The following is a 22466-nucleotide window of genomic DNA, read 5'->3' as shown; positions in this document are numbered from 1 at the left end:
CTTGCAGCTCACGTTGCCCGTCACTGTGCAATGTGATGTGTAATGGGAAAGTAGCAACATGAGCATAACCTTACTCGGTTATTACCCCCCCCCCCCCCTAACAAGCCACGACCTGAACTAAATATGATATGTCAATTTTGTCAATTTACTTCCTTGGCATATTGCAATTTTCAACCCTATTATGACTCACATTAGACACCCGTCCTTGGAACTTATGATATATACTGATCAAGCTTCTAGTGTATTTACCTATTCTATCATCATTACACTCCGTCCGCGCAATATACTGCCTTGCTGAAACATCTGAGAAGAGACTCGGTACGCCGGTTGATAGAGAAAGCCATTGCAATGGGTATTATTCACTTCCTGAGAGTTCAAACCTTTTCCTCCCCTCATAGAAAACAGATAAGCATCCGTCCACACATGCCCTCCCCTAAACTACCTTAGGCACATAAGATACCAACATCAAGCACTGCGTCGGTTGCGCAGTCTCGTTACATACTTATGATCTCTATATGAGCACCATATGTACCGGCCGTCCATCCTATAGACGAAGGGCCGCCCTCCCTACATCTATACATAGAGTAGGGCATCATCATATACCTCGCTAGATTATGCCATTATGCCAGCAGAAAACCCCTCTGCTGTATGTGCCATGATCATCTAGTCGTGAAGCCACATTATAACATCGAGGTTTCACACGATTGAGATACCACCTGAAAGCATGGCGTAGTTGGCTAATTTAAGGGAAAGTACCCGAGATTTCGGAAAGTCTGGGTTAATAACCAATCGACCATCCTTATTATAGCCTACTTCCCCAAAACTGTCCACCATCTCCTCGAAGCGGATATCGGGGCGCACACGATTAATCTCTGCTACGATGTCCTCGCTCCATACCCCAGAGCACCAGCCGTCCTTAATCATGAAATAGGGATTGAGAGGCGGGACAGGCGAGTCTGAACGGAACCGATTAGCACGGAATATTTAACGGCAGAGAGAATGCAGATACTTACCAAGATCAACATATCGGATCCGCAGTAGTTCTACAGACTTTAAGCGATCGAGGGCCCGGATCCCACCCAGTACAAGCTGCTCAAAAGCCGCAATAAAATGTATGTCAGTAATGCCCGAACCCGATTCGTTCCACTGGGCATTCTGCCTGCAACAATTCTTGACGGTGATATCAATAGTCTTAAGCCTCGTAGTGCGAGGATTTGAATATCTCGAGAGCACATCGAAGAACCCAAAACAGACACGACCGGTATAAGAGAAGTGCTCCAGATTACTTGCAGCTTTTGCCATTTTCTCACACCAGTGAAGCTGCTCACAAACTTTCATATAGTAAGGAGGACATGCCATTTCCCTCCTATAGTCGCACTCAAGGCAGAGATTGAGACTGGTAATTTTTGTATCGAGGCACTCAAGCGTGCTCGCCATACTAAGATAGCTCTTAGATTTGGGTTTGGCATAAGTTCCGTGCCATTCCTCCAAGTTCGGTAACGCGTGGGAGATGACTTCCCAATCCTTCGGCTGTCGAATTATGTTCCACTGGCCCTTGACAATAAGCGTTCGAATCGACGAAATTTCTGGTAAATTTCTGGTGACCCATGCGGGTCCGGCCAAGTTGAATTTCACCCGTGGCGCCTTTTTCCTTTCTCCACCCTCAAGCGTCATTACCCGCGCTTCGGGGAATTGCATGCTTACGAGATAGAATACTTCTTCGAGCGTGGAGTTGTCAGTTGGTAATGCGTATGTTGCGCTTGCGATTCCCTCGGGAGACACAGTTGGCAGGGCAAGGGACATATCCCCTGGTGTTGCGGTGTGAAACTTGGGTTGGAACACTGGAAACCATATCTCGATATGCTTTACGTAGGTTCGAAGGTGAGGATGGCAGACGAAAAACGCCATAACTTCATTGCTGCAGTGTACTGTTGCTTTTAGCTTGATATGTCGATAGAGCCGTTGCTGAATCAGATCCCTCCACAAGGGACAGACGAAGGCTAGATTAGACAACTCCTTCCTCCTCGAATGCCGCAACGCAGTACTCCAACTTCGGGCGTTCATGCTGGGGATGTTGAGAGAACTTGGTGATGTAGTGGAAACTCGGTACCCAAATATGTGGTCAAGGATACATTCGTGGATCTCGGCTGGTAATTGGGCTAAGGTTAAGACAGGAGTTTGCTCGACAATAACCGGAGTGGAAACTGGGCTTGAGGCCAGACTGTCGTCGGATTCAGAGCAGTATGGTTGGCAGGTTAAGCATCGAATATCGGTTTGGCCCTGCTGAGCATTGGGGAATGGAGTGCTACTAGGACGCGTTGGAGGTACGAAATCGGTCGACTTGGGCGGCTCAAGAGGAGGGCTTGTAGGCCCAGGTGTGACGGGTGTTGATGTAGTGGTCATGATAGCGGCTAATTCGACCGTTGCGGTGCCCTCATCTTCATCATCATCTCGGTCGACAGAGATATCTCTCTGCAGGTACGGTTCCCTTGGGAGATGAAGACTCTGAGGGTGAGCCTCGAATGCAGTAGCAGGGATAGCGTCTCCATTATGAAAGGAAGCAGACTCCCTAGTGCCCACCATGATCATTTTGAACTATCAAAAATATTCGAATAACTACCAGGTGGGATCGTTCATGACCTGTATTGTCGAGATGCCGCCGACTACCTAAACACCTACCTTGGGGCTCGGGTATGTTCCGGTGCGCTAAGTAGAGTTGGTGTTTAAGCGCATTCAGCGAAAGAATATCGGTGGTGTAAAAACTGACGATTCGAGCGAGATGGTCACGGAAGTAATCAACTAAACAAAGGAGAGATTGTTAAAACACCCAATTTCGGCGCTAATAGTTTGTCTAGCTGAATAGAAGGTAGAAGGGCTATAGTAAGAACCACGAGGGATGTTCCCTACGAGGTATGTGATTTGACTTATGGACGAATCGTAAGAATCGCGTTTAGAGAAGACCGGGCAACGGTCGATAGAATCAGAGTTAAACGGAAAGTGAGTCGAGTGGTGGTGTGGTGATGGTGGTAGAAGCAAAATGGTAAAGGACCACGTGCAACCGAGTGGTAATTGCGGTATGGTGATTACGGTGATTGAAATCGCTTGGTATGCCGTGATTAGATTCAAGACTTTTTATCTGGTTCGTTCTAATCTAGGTATACCTCATGAGTTGAAATTTTCGAGTTGGTGGTTAGTGGCTAGTGGTTAGTGATTGGAATGGGATATTTTAGTATGGTACAAGGTGTATGGTACAGGTCATGAGAGTTGTCGTCGTCCGTTTTCCGATGATGCAAAGAGGACGTGGACAGATTTGCCGGGGAGGGGACTTTTACATTTCGCGCCGTTAAAGTCTTTTGGGTACCTAATGTAGGTACATCAGACTGTAGTAGTTTGAGTGTAGGCGGGTAGGGTAACTGGTACCAGTTGGAGGTAGCGCCTGCATTGATACCTGGGCCTGGGTTTCTAGGTAATTACCAGGTAATTAGCAGATAACGTGCTGTTACCACACAGAGTTCCAGACATGTTTATCGTCTATCACTACGTTTATGACAACGCATACTTACATTTTTATTTTTATTTTGGGGACCCAGCCGTAAAAATTACCTAAAATAACAATGTCAGCATTAATGTATGCATTTCACTCTTTTCTTTCTTCATAGTTACATTACGTACCTAACCTATTCTATAAAGCATCTCTTTTTACCCCTCTATATAAAATTGCGAGATAAGTTCGATGCTTGTTGAATATGGATTTTTCAATTCCCCTGTTCTATAATGTACCTATTTACCTACATACATATATGTAATATGTATGTCCATATGTATGTCGATACAGGGAGCGCATATTCGATGTGTTATACGTACTGCTACTCGTGCATATGTCTTCATGCAGCTTCGCAGGGCATCGGATTCCGCTAATCGTAAATCGCTGTTATTCTCGATTCTTGATTGGCACAGCCGCCTTTGTGGCATAAGCAACTAAACTACGTGTACGAACTACATATGCTACATTGTATGTCTGTTGGCGCCTGTTGTTAAGCTTTGAGTGGACCAGGCACTTGCAGTAGATCTTCATTCGATGGCTTAAGCCCAAGACCCAGTCTTGTCTAGGAGTGGATCCTATTTGATCGGGATTACTTGCATGACTGGTTCTCTTTCTGGCCGCCATTCAAATATTTGGTGCCTACGAGTCGTGATACTACAAAGCATGACATGTGGCGGCTGCTCTTATATGGATATCTAGCACTAGCTGCATGTTGCCGATTCAAAGAACAAGCTTATCGAGGTATCATGTACAAATTAATATGCTTGATCTTTCTCCTCTCTTCCATACGACTATCAGAGTATCTATTAAATGCGAGATATTCGCTAGTTAGTTATCTCAGGGTTTTAGTTGACCTTTGATGACCGACGTAACTATGAACGTGACTGTGGGATTTACTGTCTTCCTGGTCTTTGAAAGCCTCGCGGGATAAGTATATCATAGCATATCAATAGGCTGCTTAACTCATCGAGTGAGGTTAACTTGAGCCTCCCGTTTCTTCAAGCAAGGTGGTAATTGGAACATCGCGTGTCAAATGTCCCTTTACATACGTATCTGATAGCAAACTGCATTGTTGAGTGAGGATGGGTAGGTAGAGTATTTATTACTTTATCTACTTACTGTGTAGGCTGGTGGAGTTTATGTTTGTTAATAACTACCTATATTTATCGTAGGTAGTTATGTTAAAATCCTACCTTCTAGTTTTGCGATGGCAAATACCTTATGTTTTTTGGACCCTTAATCGATAGCAGGTCGACCATTAGGTAACACAGCAAATCATTTATCAAGTATGTTGTTTCAATTAACTTAAATCTAATACCGCATCCACTAAGAAACAATTGAATCTAGGGCACGGACCACAGTAATCAACTATACCATATTTGGAAATGATTTGAGCATATCATTGCTGTGGGGTACTTTAGCGAAAGCCGGATGTAGTTTAGGTCATTGTAAACATAGTGTAGTTGAAGCCCGTGGTCCGTGCCCTAGATTCAATTGTTTCTTAGTGGATGCGGTATTCTGACCAACCAGAGCCTCATATTGCTAGAACACTCCTTGTATTTGAGAATCCACTATTACTTTAAACGGCTTAACGCGGCAATCCCTAATAGTCCCTCAATATGTTTCTCATTTGCGGGCCCGGCTCTATCGGGCAGTTAGGTACAAAGTACAACTTAGGGGTCGACCTTCCTGCGGGTTTTACGGGTTTGAACTTCTAAGAATTACATCTCTGCTTCTTCATCCACAATTAGAGCCGCTTTAATCTTCCGATGCTCCCTACATACATAGAACATAGGTGCATTGGGTCTAGAATCTTAATCCATGATATATCTAGTATCATTAGTTTACCATTTCACTGTACATACTACACTGTATGCTTGGACGACGTTCTATTCGACCTTTTCCCGAATCCGTCAGTTCCCCGAAATAGCACCAGTCGCTAGGAGTAGCCGCACAATGCAAGATGCGGAGGGAATACTTGCTTCTGCAAGGCTTCTCCGGATGTCTTCGGTGTATAGCTAACACAGCGGAGCCATCGCCTATTTACGGTAGCTATGGTTCGGAGGAATCAATGACGACTTCGGATAAATCCGTCCCAATCTGTTATTGTAACCAGTTTAGTCGGTTCTACCAGCGATCATAGTCTACGGGTGGACATGATTCATATAGCTGCCACCTTTGCCGCAGTCGAGTTCATGCGCGCGGCTGAAGAATGGCGGGAACACCTTACATATGATAATACATGGGCTTTCGCCCCCGACATCCACCGGTTCTCTATGATCCTAGAGGATCATATGAGTTGTGATTCTTAACAGAGGAATATGACAGGCGGTATGGGCATCGGTAGCTGTCCTTTAATAAGTATTTACAGGTCAAGATCGTACGAGAAGTTTGTGCTGTGGGTTTGCTAACAATATAGTGACTTGGTTCTGACTGGTTACCAAAGTGTGTGGAGGCGGATTAGGTGATTTCTTTTTTTTACGACTTTCTTCTCTTGGATGCAAGGAGACGAACAAAGACGCACTCGTTACGATAATAGCTTGTTGTTGTTATTGATGATGCACCGCGATCGCATCTAGTTTACCCTGTCACTTTCCCAGCTGGCCTGTCGCAAGGCCTTGTTTGGGATTGACAAACTGACGAATATGCAAATGTATGCGAAAGTATGCGCGAGGCGCTCTAAACCCCTGCATTTGAGGATCAACTACGGCGGTCTAGGGGCTCACGTTTGACTTGGCGGTACTTGGCGCCTATGATGATTCCTGCCCAGCCTTCCACAAACTGGGGTTGTTTTGCTAACGTGTAAATTCATACGTCCAATTCCAAAACGAGCCTCTTCGAAATATTTTTCTAGTTACTCATTACCGATTACAAGGCTAGTTTGCTCCATGCCAGCATGCGTAAAGGTCCTAGGCTGCCCAGGTCCCATACTTTTAAGGGGTTGATCTTGATGGGGCGTGCTTTATGGGGTACGTTATTATTGTACCTATTGTATGATCCCGTATCAAATACCTATCTAGGTAGTTTATATGCGACCAGCTGACAATCTTTTATTAAAAAGACAATGCCCTCTCATCTCTTTTTCGCTTTACCTTCTTGAGTTTGCTTGTCGTCTCTCAATTTCCCGCCCACGTTTTTTTCTCTTCTCGTATTTCTCCGGGTGAGAGTGGATCGTGAAGGTACATTTTTATTTGTCTTCGTTACTCTTTAACCTTGACTTACCTTCAACCCTCTACCTTTTCGTTTCCGCATCACTCTCTTGAACTGAACATACTTCTTCTCAGCTTTACTTTCGAATCGGTGATTCGATCGTAGCCATTCATTTTTTTAAAGTACATATCAAACCCTCGGTTTCGTATCACTCACTAGGTGCTTCCAGCGATATCTCACAGTATTGGATCATTCTCGATTTGTCTGGTACAAAGAGAGTTGAAATAAGACATTAAAAAAAGCCAAACTCACAGCTTCATACCTAAAATCGACAAAATGGCTCCAAGCATCGCTACCGTTCTCACCTCTCTCCTCGCCCTTGCCCCGTTGGGAGCAGTCGCAAGTCCTCTGAATTTATGGCGACCTTCTGCACCTGCGACGACATCAGATTCCTCAGCTTCTTCAGACATTTCAGACGTCGGTAAATTAATAGGTGACACTATAACCAACGCTGTAGCAGCCTTTGTCAGCAACCCGGGTGCAAAAGATGTAGTTCCCAATTCATACATCGTCGTCTACCACAAAAACTATACCGATGATGAAATCGACCAACACCAAGCGTCTGTTAAGGTGGCCGTCAAGAAGCGTAACCTGAACAAGCGTGGACTTGCCGGTCAGCTCCTCTCCACAAGAGTCCGTACATTCGCCATGTCAGGCTGGCGTGCTATGGCCCTAGACTCGGACGATCTCATGATGAGTGAGATGAACAACTTGTCTATGGTCAAGTACGTCGAGGCCAACACCTATGTCAAGTCCTCCCGCCTCGTGAACCAGAAAAACGCACCTACTGGTCTGGTCCGTCTAAGCCATGCTGATGCTGGCGGAGAGGGTTACGTGTTTGATGATGCAGCTGCTGGCGAGGGTATCACGGCGTACATTGTTGATACCGGTATTATGGTAACGCACGAAGATTTCCAAGGACGAGCTGTTATGGGTTTCAATGCCGTCGAGGAAGAAGAGGTACACTATTAACCCCCATCCCCCCCTTCTATAACACTAGTTTTAGCATGGCATTATAGCAATCGCAGGACTCGGGCTAACAGTATAGCTATAGGCTACGGATTTGAACGGTCACGGTTCTCACGTAGCAGGTACGGTCGGCGGTGCTACCTTTGGAGTGGCGAAGAACGTGCAGTTGGTTGGCGTCAAGGTCCTAGACGCCCAAGGTGGTGGTACTAACGCCGATGTGATCGACGGTCTCAACTTCGTTGGTTCGGATGCTAAGAAGGGAAAGTCTGTGATGAACATGTCTCTTGGTGGACCCGCTTCTCAGGCCGTTAACGACGCCATCGAGCGCCTCTTTTCCAATGGTGTTGTTCCGGTTGTCGCCGCCGGAAATGAGGCTCAGGATGCCACCAACGTCTCCCCCGCAAGCAGCCCCAATGCTATCACTGTCGGTGCCATCGATCAGACCAACGACCGACGCGCTAGCTTCAGCAACTTCGGTAGCTTTGTCGATGTCTATGCTCCTGGTGTTGACGTCGAGAGTGTCGGTATTTCTAGCAACGACGCTACTGAGACACTGAGCGGTACTTCCATGGGTATGCTCCCCCTCTAATTCCTAGTCAATATAGGATCAATATCTAACGAAGATTATAGCATCCCCGCATATCGCCGGTCTCGCGGCTTATCTTATGTCTCTAGAGGGCCTCACTGATGCTACTGCCGTCTCAGACCGTATCAAGGAACTGGGTGCTGCTACAGGTGCCACTGTCGGACGGAATGTCAGGGGCACCACCAATGTCATCGCCAACAACGGCAACCTATAATTCAGTGCTTGATGTTCTACACGTCTGATGAGTCACAGAGTGCTTCGATTCAAAATTAGAGGACCTCACCCTATCGCTTTCTACACGTACCTCATCCCAGCACACATTGTTATCAGCATCTAGCGAAGCATGAATTCAATACTACATATAGCGATTTTTAACCAGAGGCGAACGTTGGGCCTTGTTTATACTCATTTTTATTTCTCATCTGGGAAGGATATATACGTGTAGATGGCGTAGCGAGATGTTATGCTTCAAATAGATGAGACACCATGCATTATAGAGAAGATGACAGATATTCTACGGACGAGTTAGCGGTTCAAGCGATTTCTTGTCGCTGGACCAATATTGTGTATATTTGGGCCGGTAGATATTCTATCAGTATATAATCAACTTCAGCCATAAATATTGTTCACTTACTATGGTTATATGGGTAAGTTTAAGAAGTGGGCTAGGTATTGTGGCCTGTGCTGCACCCATTACAGTATAGCGCCGCTCTATATAAATATAATGGTATAAAATCAGTTTTTGGCTTATTTAATTTAATCTAATAAAATATTTAGATTTTAAACTATTAGAAAATAATTTTAGTATTTTTTATTATTAAAAAAGCTGTTGTTTTGGTTGAAAAAATGGTAATATTTAATGTAAGTATCTTGATGTACCTGCTTGTCCTGTCCTTGTCCGCCACAGCCACAAATACTAGGCCCACTCGTTAAACTTTGGCCTGTAACCATAGTAGGTTTCTCCAGTATGATATTAGTGAAATGATTCATTACCCCTTTATAATCTGTAACAGAGCTACTATAACGCATCTTACAAGCAATAATTTCGAGACTTTGGAAAAGCGGACGTTACTCGGCTTGTGGATATCACGGTAAGCGATGGTAATATATAATACGAGCCCGCGCAGTCCCGACCCTCAAAGCCGCTGCCGCCAAGCAACTCTCGGGGCTTACGCAATACGTCGCGGGACGTGAGACAGAATATGGAAGCCAAGATGTTAGTTTCTAATGGGCCTGAGACTGTTGAGGATGAAACATATCTTGGCAAGCCCACCGCCAGCGTCTCGAACATATTCCACCAATCAGTTATTTTACTATCCATATCCTAGGAACAGATCGTGAGACAAGCCTTACCATCACAGTGTCGTGTTCGTCGTGGTAAGCTTGTGTATCGGTGTTTATTTATTTGCCTTATGGAGGCTTACGTCGGCTGCGTTCGCGGCTAGTTAGAAATCGCTGTCGGATCATCATGAACAAGATGTTGTGTCAAGTGGTTAGTATTGGGACCTATAGTAAACACCAGGACTAATACACGTATGTACACATATGTAGTTAATGCCTTCTAATATCCCCCGTCTTCTTTTGGCACGTATCTCCGAGGTATAATTCAAGGACAACCTATCGTGACATCGTGTACCTGACCTAGACAGCATATCTAATAGGAAACCCAATCGCACATAACGTAATGGCTGGTTAGGTAGGTATCTATTACTTCAAACGCCACGGACGCAATACTACAAATGGCTCTTCTTAACCTTCTTCGGTCTTAAATCCTTCAAGTACATCTTGAAGCGATCCATTGGTTGCGTCGGGTGGTTCCCCGTGACGTCTTTGTGTACGAGGCTGTAGTACTCGAAGAGGTACTCCTTCTCCAACTCGTCGACCTCGGAGGCTTGTGCCTTAAGGACTTTTCTTGCTCTTCGGTAGTTGGCGTGTTTAGTTGAATTTTTGGTGTATGCGAAGAAGAAGACGGGGGACAGATATGAATTAATAGATTGGATATGGGAGAGAGAGCTTACGGAGGGATATCTTTGAATTTCACCAGGCTGCCGTGGTGAGTTCTTCGCCCGCGCATAGTTCTGGACCTGGGTTGTCCAATATTTTTAGTCCTCCTTGCTCGAGTTGACTATACGGCGAAGTCGTCCGTGACAAGACTTACTAGTAACGATCATCATCTGACCGCAGTGTCCATCGTCGAAGCCGTGCGGTCCTTTGCTCGATAACCCGTGGGCGATGACCTGAGCTACATCCCATACGACATTTATTATACCCGAGCAAAAGGGATATTCATAGTATTAGGATTCATACGCCGAGAGCTACTGGGACAAACTTATGTTCTTTCCAAAGGGCAGCGGGAGACTACCCTCAGACTATACTTGCGGCGCATAGCAATATGTTCTCGGCATAGAAACCCGCTCTGTCTTCTACGTCAGTGCAACGGTATGCCGCGATGAGCACACACACCTACTACCTGATCATGCAGGATGAATGTCTAAGCGGAGCTGACGGATCACCTCTAGAAGATAGGACTGGACTCAAGCTCGATGAACTCCCTCAGACGAGACTAATGTTTCGGATCCGCGTAGTCGACACCTATAGAATTGATGAGCAACACGTCCCGTATGCCAATCTTCTTTACGGCCTAGACTAGTTCGATGCAAATATCATAGTTATCCTTATGCGCCGGCGGAATCAAATAGGTAGTATCGCAATCCGTCTCCTTTGAGCGTATTCGCCATGACCTTCTCTCGCCCGGGAACATGATGAACAATTTTAGCATCGAGCGATTGTAGTTCCTCTACACAATGGTGTTGAGGGTATAGTGTTTTGGCCCACCACCAAATCGGTTGAGGGATTTAGTAGGTTACAGACTTAATTACTATTGTAGATAGTAATTTAGGTGGAAATAGTAATATCTTATATTAGTTGAGGAATACTAAAGCCGAATATTAGGATGCCGAATTATAGCCCGATCGTTAGTGTCATTGTGCATCATGCATCATGACACGGGGTTAACCAGTAGAAGAATTATTATTATTCACGTTCTAGCTGTATCACTACTAAGGTTTTGCTCTATTAATCTCCCCCGCGACAAGACATAATACCAAGGGAATACTTCTATCTAGTTATATTAAACTCTATTAAAGGTATTGGGTGGTATTTTGTTGACGATCCACGACGGGGAACCCTATCTTGGAATTGATCAGGTTCAAAGCCCGCCGTGTGCCTACGAATCGCAATGGACCCGGTACTCCTCGCCATAAATTTCAATATCAGCACTTCTCGGCACAGCCACAATCATTGAGAAAGACTGGACTGTAATTTGACATCCGTGCTTGTTGCTCCTCGCCTCCTAGATTGTTCCTGTATGAGGGCATTGGGCATCTCGTACAATGAAAAAAAAAAAACATGCATCAGTTACAATATTAGTATATGTATTAGTAAGGATTATAAAGAGGATACTTCATCATCTCGTAGCATGATCTGTCACGCCTTTCTGCATTAAACGTGATACAATAAACGGCGATCCTCCAAAGTCCTGCCAGTGCCACTTACGTTATCATACACCTTTCGGCGTCATGTTGGCTAATATGCCCGTTATAACTCCTCGTGAGCTAGTTGTGTCGTGGTTGTCGTAACTGTCGCCTTGGCCGCATCTCTTAAACTAGATGCGGCTGATTTATCGAATATCACGTCAAACCTCGCTCCCATATACCACGCCAAACCAAGCTATTCGCATTTTGTTAGTTTAACTCTACCAATCGGGACTTACGTGGGTGTATCACGTACCATCAGACCGGAAACTAATAGAAGCACGAATACAACAGATCCGACCAATAATAAGGCTTCCCAGAAATCATTCGAGGCAGCGTCTTGTACCTCGCCCTCCGCTTCCTGCACAGCCTGCAGCTTCTTTGCGTCTTGTGTTGGGAATAGAGTTTCAATGAATTGCTCAATCTGTTCAGGTTGGGTCAGCGATAATTAGCTCTAGCGATGAGAATATGAAAAGACGGCTTACCTTGCCACAAGCCACGCTTATCTCAAGGTAGTGAGGGTCTCTTGGGTCGTTCTTCTTCGCTATCCTCCTTGCATATCCCTTGAATACTTCGCAAACGACTCGCAGATTTTGCGTTGATTGCATCATTAGGTTGCAAGCGTCACCCTTTGTTATCTTAATGTGACTATAGAAGATCTTAGGATTCTGAAAAACGAGCTCGAGGGTGGCGATAGCCATGGTCTGTGGAATTGCGACGAAGTTGAAAACGCTCTGCTCCTTGATACCAGCCATATAAAATAGACATTCATCAGCATGCTTTAAAGCGTTGAGAACCATCTCAGAACTGCACTGAAGAGCCTGCGTACGGTACTTTGGGTTGAATAAATCATCCCAGTTGTCAACATACTTGCTCCAGACGTCCTTAGGCCAGAACCTGCGCTTGTCTTCGAAATCCTCGTGCACATCACGGATGATATTGGTCTTTTGTAAGAATTGGCCCATGCTCTCAGACAGCTCCATGCGGTCGAGTAGAGCGGGGTTCGCCGTATTGCCTTGTACGAAGATGCGAGTTAAGCCCTCCCCGACCAAACCAGCAACATAATGACAGTATTCCTCATACTGCTCAAGCGACTTGACACCTTCTTGGAACTCAGCGTTCACGGCGTAGTCAGCCATACCATTACCCATCTTAATGGTAATATCTTCGATGATATCATAGTACTTCTTGTCGATCTTCCTCATCTCTGCGATCACATCGTCGAAGTGAACGAGGAGCTCACGATCCTTCTCATTAGGGCCGTTCCCATTGAAGTTCCAGCCATCAACTTTCAAGTACTTGTCGAAGTCGCGTAACATGGGCTCTTTTGTCTTTAGCGGAATGGTCATGTCATCCTCGATGGTGTCCAATCCCCTCAGCACGAGATAAAACAGAGCGATAGGGACCAGCATTTCAGGTTGTAGCTCTTGAATGACAGTGGAAAAGCTGCGGCTAGTCATGTTCAGGAAGTGAAAACATGATCGTAGAGTGGGCGCCTCTTTGGCGGGATCACGCCTATGAACCGGCTCATGCCAAACTTTCCTACAAAGTAAAAGTTTGAGTTAGTGAAATGAATATTAGATAGGATAGGTGACGAATAGGAGTGATCCTACCATTGTACGATGGACCGTAACTGGTTTGGGTGGAATAGGTAATACAGAACCTCGCCGAGGCCACCCATTTTTGCAGTTGGATGGATCTATTAAGCAGCGGTATATGGGAGAATAATGTGAGAGTGGTTAAAGGGGGAGGTGTCGGTGTGAATAGACCGGGTATAAAACTTCGGAATGAACACAACGAGATAGTGAAAGAGTGGTAATGAAACGAGAGCAATAGTGTTTAGGACAACATTGCGAAATGAATTATTATTATAATAGTAGACTAGATATATTAATGATCGGGACGGAAACGGCGTTTTGGTATGAAAATGAAGTGTATGTGTTTTCTAGAAAATCAAGTTTACTTTTTCACTTTTTGGGACTGACAGTATGTGGAAAAAGATTGCCGGGAAGAAACCAAAAAGTCCGTCCCCACATCCAATTTCGAAGATCCCAGCAATTGGGAATAGCGAATCAGAGCACGAATTTGTCAGCTCACTAGAAGAAGCGAGGCGACAAGCTCAGGTCTGTCTGGACTTTGCTGAAAAAAAAAAGGGACTTAGCTCAGGGCATCTAGTTGGGAACACTCCACTGCGGGGTATGAGCGCCGAGTTTATTGGACTAATGGACTAGTGGATTTGGTAGTGGGTGCATACTTCGTACATGTACCTTATATACCTACAAATACATTTTTCCAAGTTGAAAAGAAAGGAGGTTATTTTTTAACTTAACTGTTACATACATATCTAATGTAGTATTTGTACGTGCGCCAGTACTTCAGCTACTATGTATAAACTAGGTATACAGGGACGCTCATGTACCTAATGTACAAGGCGCCACGCCGTTACCGTAAGTCTCCCCTATAGGGCGTTGGTAGGTATACATATGTACATATATTCTCCAATTCTGCATTTATATTTACCCAATAATTAGTTGTACATATACCTAGATCTTGATTGTGGGGGCGGTAGATAATGAACTCGGTATGGATTTGGTGGCTTATGAAACGGGTGTGCTACTGCACTGTTATACTATTGCAGAATAAGACTACGATATAAGAGGTTGAAATCCCGGAAATCGAGATTCCATATGCACAATTCATTACCTATGAAATTTATACATACAGATACGTCCGAATGAAACCTTTTCTAACGTTGCCGATCAGCCGGAAAGTTTGGGCGCACACACCCGCGTACCGGACCCGACGTACATCACCAAGACAATTTTGCCCCTCCTACTTCGTAAAACTTCTGAAAGCAGTAATTGTACAATTGCTAGAAGGGGTAGTGACGACCCCTAATCAGTACTGCCTGTATACCGTACTTATCGTACCTATATTAACTTAATAACTTAATACTGTAACTTCTAATTCTTGCAAAAACAAGAAGCTGCGATTAATAATTGATAGTTAAACTATAAATTTCCTAGTTCATCTACTTGTTAACATTATATCATCCTTTTTACTTTTCTCATTTATCGTCGCAAAACTCCCCACTACTCCTTAATTCTCACGACGCTTCAGGTTCAAGGGGTGTTGTCTCCCTGCCCCCCTGTCTACGTGTCTTTTATATCAACTACACCGATCCGGAACTTCAACGCCGAAGAGTAGTATATCGGCTATGGCGACGGCCAATGGAACCAGAGAAAACAGATTCCTTATTTGGGGCGGTAGGGGATGGATTGCGGGTCACCTCGAGAAGCTTCTCAAAAGTCAAGGCAAGGAAGTCTTCAGAACCACCATCCGTATGGAAGATCGTGCGGCCGTGAAGGCAGAGTTAGATGCAATCAAACCTACTCACGTACTAAACTGTGCGGGGTGTACTGGCCGTCCCAACGTCGATTGGTGCGAAGATCATAAAGAGGACACGATTCGCTCGAATGTTATCGGGACGTTGAACTTAGCCGACTGCTGCTTCCTTGCTGGTATTCACTGTACCGTGTTTGCCACCGGTTGCATCTATCACTACGACGACGCCCACCCGATCGGTGGTCCCGGATTCAAGGAGACGGACCAGACGAATTTCACGGGCAGTTTCTATTCTGAGACCAAGGGCCACGTTGAGGAGGTGAGATGACAGTGTTAACCTATAGCTTGTAGTTCAGGGGAGGTTTGCTTACACGACTCCCAGGTTATAAAATATTACGCAAACTGCTTGATCCTCCGCTTGCGCATGCCGGTGTCAGATGATCTACATCCACGCAACTTCGTCACCAAGATTAGCAAATACGAACGCGTAGTTGATATCCCAAACAGCAACACAATTCTAACCGACCTTCTGCCGGCATCTATCCTGTTGGCAGAACATAAAGACACGGGGGTTTATAACTTCACTAACCCAGGCGCCATTAGCCATAACGAAGTATTAACGCTCTTCAGAGATATAGTGCGTCCGGGCTTCACGTGGAAGAACTTCACCGTGGAGGAGCAAGCCAAGGTGATCAAAGCTGGCCGCAGCAATTGTTTGTTGGACACGGAGAAACTAGAAAAGAAGTTAAAGGAATATGACTACTCGGTGCCCGAGGTCCACCAGGCTTATAGGCAATGTTTTGAGAGAATGAAAGCTGCAGGGGTTAAATGAGCTTGGACGCAAGTCACCTAAACTGATTTGGCGTATGCCACGTGCTGCATACTCTACGCTTTATCGTGTAACTAACGGCGCTACGGGATAGACTTCTTAAATGACTAGTACCTAGATAGTTAGATGATTAGGTATGGAACTGCGCTGACTTGGAATGGTTTATATTAGAGAGAATAGGGGTGACGTTTCGTTATGCCTCGCCATAAGCTGGTCAAGCAAGAAATGCTAAGATTTCTAGAAATAAATAACTAACTCCTACGAGATTGGAACTGTTTAGAATGGCAAGTTTCAAGTTGAAACTTATACAACTTGACACAAGAGTATTATATAAATGAGATATAAATGAGATATAAATGAGATGTAAGTAGGTAGCTTCATAAATGTATACAATAATGTATACACTTATAGACATCTTTAAGTACCTAACCTAAAGCACATGTATCTGATTGAGGTGGGGCAGAACTGGACTCAAAAGTCGACCCCGCCTTGGTATTGGAATGCATGTATGGATGTATATACAGAGAATCTTGTGCTACCTGCACTATCAGATGTCAGCGGACTACTTCTGCCTAAGTACATGTAGTTACTCAAAAATGTGGCGCTAGAACACTGTGCCACAAGCCCTCATAGGCTAACATTCGTCATAGGTACAAGGTATTGTAGCTAATAGTCTTTTTTTTTTCTCTTTCCTTTTTCTTGCTATGAGGTATTCGTTTAATATTCCTTCGTACCTAGTTACCTACCTAGTTACCTAACCTAAGGTATGTGATCGGCTGTATCCTTATCCCATCTCTCTTTAGACATAACTTCCTATATTCATCTGACCTACATCCCCACCTACATATTTCTCCTAATAAAGTTAACAAATCAAGCACCCGAATCATCTCACACTTACCATCCTTTCATCTACCTCATCTCCTTCGAATCCTAACTGCTGACTCGATAACTGCTCTTGCCAGGATTCACGCTATTTAGCGCTTATAGAATCCACCTCGCAACCTAATACTCTATACTCGGACCCCTCGCATTTGTATTTGCATCTGTGACTGACCAGAAGAGAAAGCATGGTGGCGGTAGTAGATACATCATATTATGACGCTCTCGGCGTCCAGCCAACGGCTACCGAGCTTGAGATCAAGAAGGCGTATCGCAAACTTGCTATCGTCCATCATCCAGGTGCGCGCATCCAACCGCGGCCTTATCCGCTCCTACTAACAGACACCGCTTAGACAAGAACCCAAACGATCCAACTGCCCACGAGAAGTTTCAGACCATCGGCGAAGCTTACCAGGTGCTCTCGGACCCCGACCTAAGGAAAGCATACGATAAATATGGAAAAGACAGTGCTAAGCCCACCGAGGGCTTCGTTGACCCCGCTGAGTTCTTTAGTAGTATTTTTGGCGGCGACGCCTTCGTCGACTGGATTGGCGAGATTAGTCTTATGAAGGATCTCACTACTACTATGGATATTACTATGGCAGGCGAGGAGGAAGGAGAGGAGGCAGAATTCCCTGGTACTGAGGAAGCCATACGCGAGAGCGTAAAAACAACTACTACCGATGCTACCGGTACTGCTAGTGCGCCAGCGCCTGCTGTCGTCGTCGAAGAAGAACCTGAAAAGCCAGCTGCCGAAGCACATCACGACGTTTCTGCGGATAAGCCATCGGTACCCTCACGCGGGGCTTCTCCAAGCCCTACTACTTCTGGTTTAGCGACACCCCTTTCTGGCACATCGACACCCTCGAGACATGCGATTCCCATCCGGCCCGCGCTCATGGACCGCCCGTCGGATGATACACAGTTGACAGGACAGACAGAAGAGGAGAGAGAACTACGCAAGAAAGAAAAAAAGAAGGGATTATCTAAAGAGCAACGGGACCAGCTGGCCGCCTTCGAGAGGGAGCGCGCCAAAATTCGACAAGAGCGTGTCGACACTCTCGCCTCAAAGCTTATCGATCGTATATCAGTATGGACAGAGACAGATAAAGGCCCTGACGTCACCAAGGCCTTCCAGGACCAGATCCGTCTTGAGGTGGAAAATCTCAAGATGGAGAGTTTCGGACTCGACATTTTACATGCCATTGGTGCCGTATACATGTCGAAAGCCACAGCACTCCTCAAGTCGCAGAAGTTCCTCGGCATCGGGGGCTTCTTTAGCCGTATGAAGGACAAGGGAACTCTGGTAAAGGAGACCTGGAACACTATATCGTCGGCCATCGACGCTCAGCAAACCATGGAGGAAATGGCGCGTATGGAGCAGGCTGGTGGCGAGGACTGGACCGACGAGAAGAAGGTCGAGTACGAGCGTAGAGTTACTGGAAAAATCCTCACGGCCGCGTGGCGCGGTAGCAAGTTTGAAATCCAGAGCGTGCTACGTGAGGTTTGCGACAGTGTTCTCCATGATAAGAAGGTACCCCTAAATAAGCGTTTAGAGAGAGCAGAGGCGCTTGTTATTATTGCGGATATTTGTCAGAAGGTAAGCGTTGTCCTATCTTACGGCGTCTTAGTTCATTACATTTTCATATTTCTCATGAATTATTTACTAACACCTTTCTAGGCCCAGAGAACAGAGGAGGAAGGCGAGTATATGGCATTCGAGCAACTGGTAGCCGAAGCAGCTATCAAGAAGGAAAAAGAAAAGGACTCGAAGAAGAAGGGAAAAGACAAGGATAACAAGAAGGTCGATGCACACAAGGAATAGTCGTAACAAACCCGTCTTATTTAAGGCTGCGCGCTCTAGAGAAACACTTTATGGGAAGCGATTAGGGGTATATTCGAAATTTAATGGTTCCTGCATGATGACCTTGAAACAAAGATTCAAATTAGTCTGCATAAACACGGCCACGTTATCCAGTCGACGTCGAAATTGAATAGGAGGCAGAAAATTCGGAGAGAACTCGAACTTCCTAAGCTGCTAAAGAGCTCAACGGGGGGAGGATGGATAAGCTGATCCGGGAAGGAGATGGAAGATATCATAGGCAGCTTTTACACTTCATAGACTGGTTTTAGGGAGTCTTCGGCCAGGATGGGATAAAAAGCTCCCCTTAATATTACGAATGCATGCACGCGTCTCTGTGAATGGAGATATAACCCACTCTACTTGTTAGTTTCTAGGATGTTTTTGAAAATGTATTGTGATGCTGAAGAAGTGCTCGTAAACGTAGAGATCGTTAGTTGTTAAAGATTTATAAGTTGCTAATTTTATAAAGCATGCCCCTTCGTAAAATCGGGGTTATTAAACTTGTAGCAAGTATATAAGGAGTCTTCATAATATCCTGATTTTGATATTAAGTAACTAGTTGACAATGGAGACAATAAACTGGAAGGCTGTAGAATACGAATGTAGTAACTAGGTTCAGAATAACGGTAGTCTATGAAGTTGAGTACCTATATGATTAATGTAGACGCCTATCCCCCTTTCTAGAAGCAACTAGGCTAAGTGCAGAAATCAGAGCGTCTGGGTCCATATTCAGAGTTCTGCTACGGCATGACCAGCTAGTCAACTTTAGCAACCCTCACTCCACATCATAACAGAACTGTGATTACAAAAATCACACAAATAAAGCGTAACGCTGTGCCCCAAATTAGGAAGTTCTAAATCATGACAATCCCAACCAAGGCAATATGTGCGGATGTATAGAACTCCTAGTGCTAAACTATTCAATTGTTGCTATCAACCCGCCAACTTTGCTCTTTCGGAGCATATAGGTAGCCTCGCGCACACGGCCTGGAGGCAAATAAGAAATTCATCGGCAAAGTCGACGTCCACGTATGTACATCTCCGGGTGTGGCTACTGATGGAACTTGCGTTCACCTCCTATAGGCGTTTTTGTGACCCCATCTATTTTGGGCGTGTGTAAGTAAGTGCTGGCTCCTTTATTCGTTATTATTTTGGGGTATCATTGAGAGTCGAAAAAGAAAAATAGAGATCTGTCAAGTGATGTGGAGATGGTCTATTGACTCAACGCCTGTCCGTCATAGTTTGTGGGGGTATCCATTGGTGGTACAGTAAAGAATAAAAAAGAACGACAAAAAAGGCTGAAAGACAATTGAATATAAGTCGCCCGGTACAAAAATGGAACTCTGAGGCGCAGCAGTTGGTTGGGTTATATGCTGTGAAGAATCGTATCCAAAATAGAAGGAATCTCGTACCAGTACTGATGTGCTGTAGCTGGGGGGGTATAATAATTTCCAACTCTTATCCTCCGTCAACTTGGAGTTCTATTCCGCTATCCCTATCCTGTCGTTCCGAACCGCCCCAGCTTGCCAAACTGATAGGGCCGTCTAGAAATTTTTCATCGAATTCAATCGTATTATCAGATATACTGTTTGCGGTTGAAGGTCGATCCTCCTCTTCGTCTGGAGCTAATACTCGTCCACCTAGCTCCACGCCGGTGATAGGAACGCGATACTCGAGTGCCTTCTTCCCTTCATTGATGAGTACCTCAGTCCAGTCAAGACATCTTCTAATGCTTTGGTTGATCTTCTGAGAATCAACAAGCAATTGTTGATGCTTTGATAAGTCGAGCTGCAGCCGTTCCTCATCTCGTTTTCGGTGCTTTGCGTCCCGTTCTGCGACGATACTTGGGTCAAGAGATTCGTTCATTGAATCACTGTCGGACAACTCCTCTTCTATATCTTTCTCTTCCTCCTCCTCCTCTTCCGCTCCAGACTTCTCGTCAAGGTCGGAAAGGTCTATTACCCCTATCTCCTGCTCTGAGGTATCTTCCAATGATATCTGACTAGGAACTGCGGTGGATGCAGTGGAAAGTCGACCTGCGCGGGAAAGGCGTTGATACCTTCGTAACTCCGAAGTCTGCTTCCGTAACCGACGCTCAAGAGTTCGGTTAATGGCCTCGAGAGATGCGTTCGTAATCTGTAGATCTTGAACTTTACGTTCACGCCTGGCGTTTGCTACGGACTCGTTCACCGGTTCTGTCGGATTGGCTGGATTGGTGGGACTTTGCAGGCCTGATGGAGCTTCTTCTGGGGATGCGCACTCTTCGTTCTCGGCAAACTCTTCAGCTGCTTGAATTATGGAAGCGAGCGTCAAAGGGGCCGGTGTAGGAGGTACGGTTATAGGAGGAGAGGTTTCGGGTGATATACGAGAGCTCATTGGCTTCGGGGTACTGGAACCATGGTCTAACTTTACTAAGCTTCCCGCACGAGAATGGCCGCCGGGTCTTGATGTACCAGTACTGGACCGGCGGAGTCCGGGGGATGGTGCTAGCTGAGGAGCAGATAATGCCTGTGGACGTCCTGACGATGGAATATTGGCTGTCTTAGACGAAGCTTGCGAGCCCTGGGACGGGAACTTGGCCGGGGAAGCAGGCCTCTGCGCGTGAGTATGGTTACTAGCCGGGGGGTTTGTTGCCGGGCGGCTGGAGGGTGGTCTAGGAGCCGTTGACACCGTCGAACCAGAACTACGGGATACAGGAGGCGTGGGACTAGACCGCGCTTCCGGAGCCCCATTGGCATACATAAATTTGCTGGAAAGACTATCCTGGGAGTGACCGAGGACTGGCGCAAAGGGCACCGGATGAGAGGGCTTGTTCTCTATCGTATTTCCATTGGCATAGAAAAAAGTCGGGCCTTTCGCTTGGACCGGTTTGGAAGAAGATGCCGGGCGAGGAGGTTTGACATCGCTCGCGTGAAAGAACTTAGATTCTAAATTACGGGCAACTTCTTGCTTCCCATAACCGGTCGTGTCTGGGGATACGGAGCCAAAAGAGGCCCCTGACCTTCTCATAGCATCCCCCTCTACCCTCGGGCTCGGTAGGCCGAAGCTGGACCTGTGATCCCAGACATCTGACCTTTCTGGATTGGGTGTACCATTCGGCGTGTTACCAGCACTTTCGACACGAGTTTGTCTCGAACCAGAGCGAGGAGTAACGTTGGTGCTAAGGTGAGATGGGAAGGATGAGTCGTCGAAGTAACTTGAACGATTGGATGGTGCTTCTCGGCTGGTATTGATCGCACTGGGAGTATGTTGACGCCGACCCGCTGGGGTTGCTGCGGCAGATAAAGCGGGAGACTGGGTTCCTGTCTTTGATGCGATCTTAGGGGTTAGGGGATTCCTATTTACGACCCTTGCAGCAGAGGCGCTAAGTGAAGGCATTTGCGATCGGCTCGAATTTGGATTTGGGCTGGCAAGCGGAGGTGAGGATGTATCTAAGGGCATGTTTCCTGTTCCTGGCTCCTTTAACAGGGGAATTGTAACAGGTGCTGCATTTTGGTTCCGTCTCCTTAGGGGGCCTCTGGAGGACGAGGACGCGGACGACGAGGCGGCTGCTGCTGCTATTATGGAGGTCTTGGCAATAGTAGTGGCTGTGGTGGAAGTGGATATTATTGTTCTCGTCCCTGTCCGCGTACCGGTGCTCGTGCCCCCAACAGTCCTAGGGGGGTTACGTCCAATTGATACCAAAGAATCCGAAGATGGTGGTCGTT

The 22466-nt window shown here is 45.9% G+C and overlaps 6 protein-coding genes across 7 annotated transcripts; 3 read left to right on the top strand and 3 right to left on the bottom strand.

The window, feature by feature from the left end:
- Positions 1-696: 696 nt before the first annotated feature.
- GL218_08005 (uncharacterized protein) lies at positions 697-2589 on the bottom strand (the record flags this gene model as incomplete). The annotated part of the gene is made up of 2 exons (XM_033584792.1): positions 697-956; positions 1014-2589. The coding sequence occupies 2 exons, from the start codon at positions 2587-2589 to the stop codon at positions 697-699; spliced, it is 1836 nt and encodes a 611-aa protein (XP_033441332.1).
- Positions 2590-7030: 4441 nt separating this feature from the next.
- On the top strand, positions 7031-8523 carry GL218_08004 (uncharacterized protein; the record flags this gene model as incomplete). Its single annotated transcript, XM_033584791.1, has 3 exons — positions 7031-7714; positions 7809-8295; positions 8354-8523. 3 exons carry the CDS (start codon positions 7031-7033, stop codon positions 8521-8523), a joined length of 1341 nt encoding a protein of 446 aa, XP_033441331.1.
- Positions 8524-11906: 3383 nt separating this feature from the next.
- On the bottom strand, positions 11907-13523 carry GL218_08003 (putative squalene synthase; the record flags this gene model as incomplete). The annotated part of the gene is made up of 4 exons (XM_033584790.1): positions 11907-12038; positions 12099-12266; positions 12328-13384; positions 13456-13523. 4 exons carry the CDS (start codon positions 13521-13523, stop codon positions 11907-11909), a joined length of 1425 nt encoding a protein of 474 aa, XP_033441121.1.
- A 1536-nt stretch (positions 13524-15059) lies between these two features.
- On the top strand, positions 15060-16019 carry GL218_08002 (Bifunctional dTDP-4-dehydrorhamnose 3,5-epimerase/dTDP-4-dehydrorhamnose reductase; the record flags this gene model as incomplete). The annotated part of the gene is made up of 2 exons (XM_033584789.1): positions 15060-15506; positions 15570-16019. The coding sequence occupies 2 exons, from the start codon at positions 15060-15062 to the stop codon at positions 16017-16019; spliced, it is 897 nt and encodes a 298-aa protein (XP_033441339.1).
- Positions 16020-17083: 1064 nt separating this feature from the next.
- On the top strand, positions 17084-18720 carry GL218_08001 (DnaJ-like protein 1; the record flags this gene model as incomplete). Its single annotated transcript, XM_033584788.1, has 3 exons — positions 17084-17195; positions 17249-18495; positions 18577-18720. The coding sequence occupies 3 exons, from the start codon at positions 17084-17086 to the stop codon at positions 18718-18720; spliced, it is 1503 nt and encodes a 500-aa protein (XP_033441338.1).
- A 1497-nt stretch (positions 18721-20217) lies between these two features.
- Positions 20218-22137, bottom strand: GL218_08000 (uncharacterized protein; the record flags this gene model as incomplete). 2 transcript variants are annotated; one of them, XM_033584786.1, is made up of 1 exon in its annotated part: positions 20218-22137. In XM_033584786.1, the coding sequence occupies one exon, from the start codon at positions 22135-22137 to the stop codon at positions 20218-20220; it is 1920 nt and encodes a 639-aa protein (XP_033441336.1). The 2 variants fall into 2 exon arrangements, with proteins under 2 accessions (XP_033441336.1, XP_033441337.1); XM_033584787.1 differs by having other exon boundaries at positions 20218-21768.
- Between the last annotated feature and the right edge of the window lie 329 nt (positions 22138-22466).

The sequence above is a fragment of the Daldinia childiae genome (genome assembly GCF_008694065.1).
Source record: "Daldinia childiae strain JS-1345 chromosome Unknown Scaffold10, whole genome shotgun sequence".
In the NCBI taxonomy this organism is placed as follows: Eukaryota; Fungi; Ascomycota; class Sordariomycetes; order Xylariales; family Hypoxylaceae; genus Daldinia; species Daldinia childiae.
The sequence above is the reverse complement of the archived record's forward strand: the minus strand, read 5'-3'. Positions and strand labels throughout refer to the sequence as shown.